The sequence below is a fragment of the Austrofundulus limnaeus genome, unplaced genomic scaffold (genome assembly GCF_001266775.1).
Source record: "Austrofundulus limnaeus strain Quisiro unplaced genomic scaffold, Austrofundulus_limnaeus-1.0 Scaffold1755, whole genome shotgun sequence".
In the NCBI taxonomy this organism is placed as follows: Eukaryota; Metazoa; Chordata; class Actinopteri; order Cyprinodontiformes; family Rivulidae; genus Austrofundulus; species Austrofundulus limnaeus.
The window spans coordinates 1-10,975 of record NW_013954157.1 but is presented as its reverse complement, the minus strand read 5'-3'; the positions used below and the strand labels follow the sequence as shown (position 1 = coordinate 10,975).

Here is a 10,975-nt window from a genome sequence, read left to right as displayed (position 1 = left end):
CGTCTAAATCGGACGTACAGGGAACCTTGGAAAAGCGTCAATATGTGACGACTTGGGAGTGAGAATGGGTTGGATATTGTCCAAGATTAACCTTCAGGGTGGATATAGCTCGCTAGCAGCCTCGCACCGAGGACCTATCCACGTCATCATTTACCCAGAATGCTTTGTGTGGAAATAAAATGGCCCCGTCCATGTTAAAATATATTTTTAAAAATGTACCAAACTAAACATCCCACAGTATTTTTACAGTATTTATTTTACAGTTAAAATAAATGTTTAATCAGATAAAGTCTAATGTTACAACTAATCATGGATCCCTTTAAAGCTGCAAACACTTGTCTGCATGTTGATCTGAAAGTTCATTGTTTTTCAGTTGGTAAAGAAAGTCATCAGGCCAACATTTTTAAACACTTGGTCTGTTTTAAAATGATCAGGATTGTCATAGATGAGTCATTCAAGAAGGAATGTACACCGAGCAAACTGTTCGAAACAAAACATTACAACAACATGTACAATCAACTTTTTGGAGCTTTATATCACGTTATGTTATCTCCTCATCAAAAACATGCCCAGAGTCTTACTTAAACAATAAACACATTTGTTGATTTGATTAGAGAAAGCTTGTATCTTCTGTCYTGACCAGGCAGTCCTGCAGGGAGGTTTTTTATTCAACAGGTCATCAGTTCTTTTTCTGCTGTTTGCAAAAATAAAAACTTCAAAGGCACGCAGGTAAAAAAAARAACATGTTCTGCATGAATTAGCAGTAATCTGAGACCGCTCTGACAACTAACAATAAACAGTCGTGGTGTGAGATGAAATGACTCRAACATGAATGACGTGCTTTGTGAAGACAGTTTAAATCTACAGTAAGAGCTCTGTATGATGATTTTTATTAGGATGATCAAAGCAGGGTTCAGTGAACATCTAAAGAACAACTTCTAAAGAAGTTAATTCACCGCATCTCTTCACACCATAAAACAAACAGTTTGCCGTCCTCTCAATGTAATAAACTGAAATCCACCAATTACATGGTGACGTTCAGGCTGSAACATGCTTCTCTGATCTGCATGTGTTGGGCTGCAAACGTTTGCACCTTTTTGTCCCGTTTGTGACTTCAGCTCAAACGTAGCTAAAGAAACCTTGTGCAAAGTGCAAAAACATTTCCCATTTGACAGCATGTTCAAGCTGTTCACACTTCTGAGCTGCGTTTCCATTGACCAGGAAAATGCACAAATTAGAATTTTGAAAATAAATTTGCTCATTGGAAACACGTCAATTTAGAAGAAAATACGTTTTTCAACAAAATGTTTTTGCGCTAGGATGAGGTGGTATTTCGGCCGTATCAAAATTGATGTTTTTTGCAAAACTGCAATAGTCGTGTTTCCATCCAGTTGTAGAGTGAATTTTTATCGAACCTTTCAAAATTTGCAAAAAATTAAATAAATAAAAATTTGAATCTAGACTGTTTCCATCTCAATGCTGCCAGGAAACGTAGGGAAATAAACGCAATGTTAAACTACGCAGCAGAAAGGCACATGCAGCTACGCAGGGCTCCATACACGTGGGAGAGGCAGGAAAGTGGAAACAGCTGANCACAGACAAATGGCAATAAAAGAGTAAGAGTAAAGGGGGTGATAGAGCCAGTGCTGACTTGTGGGCTGTGATTATGTCCATACTTGTTCCACTCAGTTAATGATTAGCAGGAACTGGAACCACAAGCTGTGCTGTACTTCCATAAATACATCCGCTGCTGTCTTTTCTTTCTGACAGTTTCAAACTGAGTAGTTGATTTGACTAATATGATATATGTAGTTTAGAAAATYTTAGGTACTTGTGTGCTTGGATCCAAGACTTGAAAATGATGCCTGTGTATGTTTGGGCCTCTGGTGTATGTTGCAGATTTGCAGGAGAGGAAGTGAAAAGAGGATTGTTGGCCCACATCAGGGTGACTTGCAACACATCAGCTGCATCTCACATGGCCAAATWATTTTCTGGCATAATGTTAAGACATAACACTTAAGGTTTTTATRAAAGTCTTCACTTTCTCACCAACTGGCCACAGGCACACCGCAGGGCTGTGTGCTCAGTCCGGCTCTTTTCACCACCATAGTGAGTCTCATAAAAAACAATGATGAGACACTACAGAGAGGATCCAGCACCTGTCTCAATGGTGTTCATTAAACAACCTGGTGCTCAACACGAGCTACACAGGGCCGAATGYAAGTCAGACTGCCAGTTGAATGGCCCTGATGGTCTAAGCCATCAGTAGCAGWTTATGTCTTCCAGGACAAGACAAATCCTGCAGTTTCATTTTTCATCCAGTAGGCTTTATCAATCCTAAATATGRCTGGAATGTGTGGAGTTCTAAGTTTGTATAACTGTCTGAGAGGCTGTTTGTGRTTAGATCCTCCTCAAAATGGAGAGTCATTAGCTGAATTTCCATTGACCATGAAAATGCGCAAATTAGAATTTCGAAAATAAATTTGCTCAATGGAAACACGTCAATTTCGGAAAAAATTACGTTTTTCGACAAAACGTTTTTGTGCTAGGATGAGGTGGTATTTCGGCCATATCGAAATTGGTGTTTTTCATAAAACTTCAATGGAAACACTTTTTTCGCATCACAGGAGTCACATGATCAACAACCGTCTGTTTCTACTGGTGAAAAAGATGACGACGAAGAAGATAACAGGAAGTAGAAGTAGTAGTAAGGTTGGACATAATCGTATCGTGTGCAATTAATCYTCAGAAAAACATTAATCGATTATTATTTGGCACTTGATGATTAATACGATTAATGCCACCAGGCAAACTGACCGGATATTTGTCTAGTCAGTCTGCTTGATGCTCCTCTCCACTTAAAACGTGACGAACATTTAAACAAAAGTTCTGTAATTTATCTATCAACACAATTTAAAGTTTGATGTATAGCCTGAGGTCTGTAATTTTGACACAATTTGGAACAGATTTTTACGAAGAGCAAATATTTCCCACTAAATAGGTATTTTTTTTGACTAGGACATGAGGGTGTCCAGGGTCTCCAGGGCATTAATTGTCAAATTAATCGTTATCGGCTAAATACCACAATTAATCGTGATCTATTTTTTTGCCAATATCGCCCAACCCTAGTAGTAATATCACAGAAGTAGTATAAAATAGTAAACTCAGCGACTACAATTTCCCAAAAACACAGCATACGTAGCCGCTCCCAAGTAGGGACTTGTCTCTGGAAAGCCTCGATAAAAGACGCCGACGTCTCCTCTGATGATGAGCGCTAGTGTCGTGGTAGCAACATGCTATGTGTTTACATCCATCACCGCCATGTTTGTAATGACTTATCATGAGAACAAACGTATTCACGCATGACTTTAATAACATTTATTACTTAATGGAAACACTGCAGCTGTGAAACTGTGTTTTCGACATTAACAGAATATCGACAAAGTTTTGCGCACATTTGTAATGGAAACACAGCAACTGTCCCAACAAATAAAGTCACTCCACAACAAAACTGTTGTTGTGCTTAAAAACTTCAAAATATAAATGTGCAGCAAATGACAGCTACAAGATCAGAGGAAAAATGAAAGCAGATGTCACGTTGACACTATTCCTATGCAATATGGGCCTTTTAATGATGTTAATGTGGAGTGGGGCTGCAGGTTTTTTATTTTTTATTTTTTTCAGCTTTTCTGTTACTTACATCATCCTGATTCTGATCCAGTCTGTTCCATCAGGTGTTTGTTCTCACACTTACATCCAGAGCTGCACAAATCTCTCATCATCACAACATCAGCACTGCAACAGACCGCAGTAAATCATAGACATTTTTTAGGGCTAGGCAAATCAATTATATATATATCACAATAGACATCTGATCAATATCAGTAGAAAAACTGTSAGAATGTTAATAAATTCATTGAAATCTGATCCAGAACCGCGCAACATTTTGGGGGATGTAGGCAGAGGAAAGGCTTTAGCTGCTCGACCTCTCATAGCTCAGCTAAACAAAGTTATTGTCATCAACCAACTCACTGTTTGTTCAGCAGCAACAACCTGCTGAGGAACGTAGCAGTTCCAGCACCGCGCCTCAGAACGGCTTCAACATAAAAAGGAATGATGTGGAGTGAAKGGAGAAAACGAAGCAACAAGTCTGTCCGTCTGTTTTCTGCCACTTATCTGGGGTCGGGTCGCGGGGGCAGCAGCAGAGAGACCCTCTCTCCAGCCACTTGGACCAGCTCCTCTGGGGGAACTCCAAGGTGTTCCCAGACCAGCTGAGAGACATAGTCCCTCCAGRGRGTRCTGGGTCTTCCTCTGGGTCTCCTCCCAGTGMGACGTGTCCAGAACACCTCACCAGGGAGGAGTCCAGGAGGCATCCTAACCAGATGAACCACCTCAACTGGCTCCTCTSGACGTGGAGGAGCAGCGGCTCTACTCTGAGTCCCTCCTGGATGACTGAGCTTCTCAGCCTATCTCTAAGYGAGAGCCCAGACACCCTGCAGAGGAAACTCATTTCAGCTMCTTGMATCTGAGAGCTCSTTCTTTCAGTCACTACCCAAAGCTCCTGACCATAGATGAGGGTAGGAACGTAGACCGACCGACTGAGAGCTTCACCTTCTGGCTCAGCTCTCTTCACCACGACAGACCGGTACAACGCCCACATCACTGCAGACGCAGCACCAATCCGCCTGTCGATCTCCTGCTCCATTCTTCCCTCATTCATGAACAAGACCACAATATACTTAAACTCCTCCACTTGGGGCAGGACCTCCTCCCCGACCCGGAGGTGGCACGCTACTGTTTTCCGACTCAAGACCATGGTCTTGGATTTGGAGGCACTAATCCTCATCCCGGCTGCTTCACACTCAGCTGTGAACCGCTCCAGTGAGAGCTGGAGATCAGGATCTGATGAAGCCAACAGGACCACATCATCCACAAAAAGCAGAGATNCACATTTGTAATGGAAACACAGCTAATAAGGTCTTTGTTGGCCTGGAACACAAGACGTTTTTTGCATGAATGTGGGAACTGGAGTGAATCTGACTGGGTATCAGGCTCAMTGKTGAAAACTGAGAKCTCSTCCTCTGTTTAAAGTAGTAATTTTTTTCTATTTGACATAAATATCGTCCTTCACCCTCACTGTCTTCTCTATCTAAAAGGTATGACACGTTGGTCCTCAGCAGTGTCCTTTATCCTGGATGTGTAGGTCCACAGCTGAGGCTGGTCCTGAAGAGCTGCTCTCCTGTGTTGAGCCAGGCTTGTATAGGTTCTACTTTCCTCAATTCACTGAACTGCAGACACCACAGCAGGTTGAGTTTGGTGGTTCTGTCCTGACGATGGGCCAGCTTGTGTCTGAAGGTCCTGTTAGATCATCCAGAGAATCCCATCCAGGTGTGTCCAGATCTAAAGCAAATACGGCCATTCTTATGTGCATTTCCAGCTTGTCTAAGTTTTAGGGGTCTCTTTCTGACTTTATTGATGCAAGTCCTACAAATATTTGAATGTATCATTTTTTTCTGTTTTGAGATCTTGGTTTTTGCATCTTTTTTGTACTTTGTGTTTGCCTCATTAAAGTTTTGAGTGACATGTAAAACCCTCTGTGTGTCGTCTGCATACTCAAGCTTTTTTTTCCGTTTTTATTCCAGTTGTGAGCTGCCCAGGATGTCTTCGAAGCTTCACAGCTCCAATAACATCAACCACGCCCGGCGGATGGTGCAGCAGTTGAGAATGGAGGCGAGCCGTGAGAGGATAAAGGTACGATGGAACCATGAACTGTAACATCATGATGATCTGAGTTCACCTTGTTGCTTCACTGTTAGACTCATTTCATWGCTTTAACACATGCCATTTTTGTGGGTTGTTCCATCTTACCTTAAGTACATTAAGGTTAATAAAATGTATGCTATTTTGTACTCGGTAGCTCAACATTATCATAAAGAACGTCTTTGTTCAGGTCGTGTCTCAAACTGTTTTATTATTTTAAAAGAAAAATATAAACATAATTGTCAAGTGATTGGGAAGGTTTTTATAAGAGATGGGATAAATGGCTCTTTAAAGGATTTTGGATCTTAACGAGCATTGAGCCATCCAAAAGAGCAGTTAGATTTTTAACAAATGACATCATCACYTACACCCTACGTGATGATGCAATACGTGGGCAGAACCATGTGTTTGAGGGGACAGGAAAGAGAGAGTTTAAATTTCTTTAATCCCAAATACTGATTTCTTATGTCATCAACAAGTAATTTATATGTCTACAGATAGTTGTCAGACAGGTGTACAAAGACCAGTGCAAACTAGATGTGCTCACTGCAACAAACTGAAGTTCTGTTCAGTTTGACACAGAGCTTTGTGTTAAATGTGATGTAGTCAAAGGTCAGTTCAGGTGGGGTGATACAAAGAGGTTTTGGAAGAYCAACATTTGTGTGTAAAGTGTTATTCATGCACAGTTAAAATGAGTTTTGTTTAGTTTTTTATTGTCCATTGTATAAGGATTTGAGAATGTCTATATTTAAAAAAGATCCAGTGTAGAAATCCTGATTGATTTTGGTGGTTGGAGGTGTGTGATATGTTCAATTGGCTTGTCAAAAAGAAAGTGTTGGTAAGATTTATAGAGGTGATGTGTGGTTAGACAAACAACATTGTGTGTTGAAATCAATACTTTGTATTGATAAATGTGTTTCCAGTTAATGTATGTGCTGTGCACACGTGTGTGTGACACTTTAATTAACATTTTATTCATTCATATCAAATCCTTTTACAAAGTACAACAATGACAGGTCTATATTTGGATCAATGTTTTTGCACATAACCAAAGGAAGATGGTTTTCACAGGTATTTGTATTTACAGTGGTCCTGTTTAAAATGATCATTAGGGATGGATGATATGTTATTGTGTGTGATYTACTGTACCATCTAAGACATTCATTATGGTAATAATTTGTCATCTCACAATAAAAACGATAAAATCCCACTGCGTGCTGCCAGGCTTTACATGYTTCCTCACCAGGTTAAGCTTTGTTTGTTTACTCAGAGCGAACGTCAACGCGCAGAGCACGTGCTAAATTAATTAAGCTAAAATGCTATCTTAATGACTGTCAGCGTGCAAAAACGCAGTCATAGTAATCCAAAAACTCTTAAGAGTTCAACAATACGTTATAAAAATAACAGGACGGGGCAGCTTCAACTTGCTGGACCCACAAAAACAACACAGCGCCTCCGTCTCCTCTCTGTCTCAGCCACAAGCTGCAGCAGCGCAGCTCGTCTCTCTCCACTCACACAACTAGCCCCTCCCTCCCCTGAACATTAACCCTTTAGGGAACAGATATTATAGCTTTACTTCCCAGAGCAGCAAAACTTATCATTTTCAGTGATTAGTAAAAAGTCTTTTCTCATGGTTTTATTTTTTTTATATTACTGATATTTTACAAGTATATATACACTGTATATATTATCGTCACTTATTGTTATTGTGATAAAACCTTTAAATTATCATGATAAATATTTTAGTCCCTATCGCCCATCCCTAATGCTCATGTGATTTATTGATCATAGCAGAAAACTTGTATAAATCTACCAAAGATGTTTCTCAAAGCATGTATCTGTGGCTGATTGTTCTTCCAGGTGTCCAAAGCCTCTGCAGACCTTATGAACTACTGCCACGAGCATGCCAGAACCGACCCTCTCCTTGTGGGCATCCCCACCTCAGACAATCCCTTCAAGGACAAAAAACCCTGCATTATTTTGTAGTGAACGCTTCTTAATGCCTTTATGTGTTTGTTTTTTCTGCTTATTAATGTTGCTGCGTCCTTTTTGTGGAAGGAGTGTGGATGGATGATGATCCAATCATCTTAACCTTTTTAATTTTCTTTCAGCCAAGAGAGTTGTGTGTTTGTATTCTTCACTCAGACTACTGACGTGCCACTGTTCAGTTCGGACCGCTTCACTAAACTGTGGCTGCAMGAATTTTGATCCCATCAGGTGTTTTTTTATGTCAAGTTTTTGATGCTCAGCAATGGATTTACAGTTTCACCTCCAGTGGGCAGTGACTGTTATAGTCTCCCTAGTTTACCTTAAAAACAAACCAACAACCAAAGTTTTCCACCTGACCTCTGAAGTCCAATCACTTCAGGTGAATAACAATCACTTCACAATACAAACCCGTCTGTTATGCAGTTTAGATCACGGAATTCATGGAGCCATTGCTGCCAAATGTTACCATGATGTATTTTTTTGGTGAAGAAACACCTGGTGTTTTAATACATAAAGTCATTCCTAAGAGTTTTAATCCAGTCTCAGCTGTAGCAGAGATTTAAATTTAAATGTTGAATTAAACAGACAATCCTCATCTGTTTAATTCAACATTTCCTGCTTGCAGCTTGATCTGCACAGAGTCAAGTTTGTTTTATACGTCGAGTCGCGCACCTTCCCCCTGCTGAGTGACAAAAACTGTGTAACTTCTGTCMGCTCTCCTGCTGRTATCCCCCGGTAACAGCAGTCGTGAGCATTGCCTCCAACTCTGAGATGTGGACCTTGCGGCTCYGAGCGTGTGATTGGTCGGAACTTTGTGGGTGTGTTTGTTCTTCAGGAGCAAGCAGAGGTCCAGAGCAGGACTCAAAGGTTTTCCTCTGCAGACTCTTCACCCAACACAACACTGATCACTGAGTGATAAAAACACAATAACCAGTCATCATTATTGTTGTTTATAAACTTACATGAGCTACGATCATTTATGTCCTGCCACTACATCTCCAGCACGTTTATACTCTTGTCAGGAAAAATACGTCAGATTTTTTGTCACTCAGCAGGGGAACACATGTGACTGGAAGTATTTAAGGTTTCTCTAAAGGTTTACGACCCCTGCATGCGAAGCGTAAGCGGGAGTCATATTGTTTTCGTACTGTTTTTTTTTCAGTGAGTTTTGGTCAGCTGTAGCACAAAAACAGCTGCACCAATCAACATGAAATTTGTCAGGACTGTAGATGAGTCTGACCTACACTGCACCAGCCAACAGTTTTATGTTAGACCCCATGTTTGAGGAGGGGGCTCCTTTCAAAGAGGGGGTGTCTGGACAAACAAAAATGCTTATAACTCAAACTGTTCAACATAGGAGCTTCAGATTTCATTTGTTGTTTAGCTGTGATGAAGCTCTATCCATCAGGCCCACCAATCAATTCAATTCAGTTTATTTATATAGCGCCAAGTCACAACATACGTTGTCTCAGGACACTGTAGATAAAAAGAACAATGTAAAGAAGAAACCAGCAGATTGTGTTGAATCACTTCATCACAGTCTCCCATCCTGAGCAAACGGTGGAGAGGAAAAACTCCCTGCTAATCAGGAAGAAACCTCCAGCAGAACCAGGCTCAGGACAGGAGACCATCTGCCTCGACCGGCTGGTTGGAGGACAGGAAATCAATCAGTGCCCCGACCCCCAATTTATCTGAAGAAGTGGTATCTGGACATAAAAAATGGTTATTGCTCAAAAACTATTAAACATAGGAGCTTCAGATTTTCTTTGGTTGTTTAGCTCTCATGAGGGGCTATCCATCAGGCCCACCAATGGGCACCCCACCTCCTAGTAGCATGACATTTATTAGGAATAAAGACTTCTGAGTGCTGGTGCATTTGTGCATACGGGGGTCATTATGTTACCGCGTGCGGTATCTAGTCTCTAGTATCCGACTGTGCTGCGGCTGTTGTTGACTAGCTGGCAAACAATATTCATATAATAAGGAAGTCTCCAAAATATCTCTGGGCTTCCCAGTTTTTCTCCAACAGTCTCAGTCCAGTCAGAAATGGTCTTTATGGCCCAACATGCATTAATCACTTCCATGGGAGCGCCAATCATTCAAAATCTCTCTTTTCCGAGCGTTGAGGACCTTTTGTGTGCGGATAAGAGAGACTGCAGAATCAGCCAAGCTCAAGCAGAAATGTTTTCTTCATCTTGTTTGTTGTTTACATTGAATGCAGGAAAACACTGTAWTGAATGGGACCAAGCCAAACCTGTGCAATGAAATGGATCAAAACATGAAAAGAAGCTGTTCAGATGGTTTTGTCTGAACCCTTCTTGTGGCCCACTCTTGTATCTGTGACAACACTGTGAGCTACAACTGGTCACATCACAGTGACCGCCTTACTCAAGTAAACATGCACATCAGGACTTTTGGCACAGATGTTAAACAGCGCCTTGGAAAAAGGTTTCACACCCTTGAACTTTTGTTTGTTTTTTTTTGGTCACGACAGCCACAAACCTCAAAGTGTTTTTCTGGGATTTCATGCGACAAACCAACAAACAGTTGTGTGTAATGGTGAAGTGGGAGGAAAGTGTTGTTTGGCTTTCAGAACTTCCTGCAAGAAATACTGAAGGATGTGCATTAGTATTCACCCCCTTTACTCTGATACTTCTAAATAAACCCAGACAAACTGGCTTCAGTCTGCCTGTGTGTAGTTTAATCTGTGTTAATCCAGATGTTCTGTGAGGTGGTAAGAGGTGAGAAAAAGTCCTTGTCAGCCTGAACACAGCATGTCCGCTGTGAAACATGGTGGTGGCAGCATCATGCTGTGGGGACAGGGAGGCTGCTCAGAGCTGATGGGATGATGGGCGGAGCTAAAACCAGGACCATCCTGGAAGAAAACCTGTTGGAGGCTGCAGAAGACTGGAGACTGAGGAGGTTCACCTTCAGGCAGAACAACGAGCCAAAACATCCAACCAGAYCTCCAYCAGATCAAAGAGACTGGACCAGTCCAAGTCCAGACCTGAATCCACCTGTGAGTCTGTGGTGAGACGTGAAAACTGCTCACAGACGCTCTCCATCCAGTCTGACTGAGCTGCAGCTTTGGAGCAAATTTAAAGGACCAATATTATGTGTTTCTCAGGCATATATTTAAATACTATACCATAATAAAGTATCTATATATTTAAATACTATACCATAATAAAGTATCTATATATTTAAATACTATACCATAATAAAG

The 10,975-nt window shown here is 41.1% G+C and overlaps 1 protein-coding gene across 1 annotated transcript; it reads left to right on the top strand.

Moving 5' to 3' along the window:
* Positions 1-5,642: 5,642 nt before the first annotated feature.
* LOC106536284 (guanine nucleotide-binding protein G(I)/G(S)/G(O) subunit gamma-12) lies at positions 5,643-8,934 on the top strand (the record flags this gene model as incomplete). The annotated part of the gene is given in 2 exon segments (XM_014033493.1): positions 5,643-5,751; positions 7,621-8,934. Coding segments are annotated over 2 exon segments (235 nt in total), but the record flags the coding sequence as incomplete, so codon positions are not given.
* Positions 8,935-10,975: the final 2,041 nt, after the last annotated feature.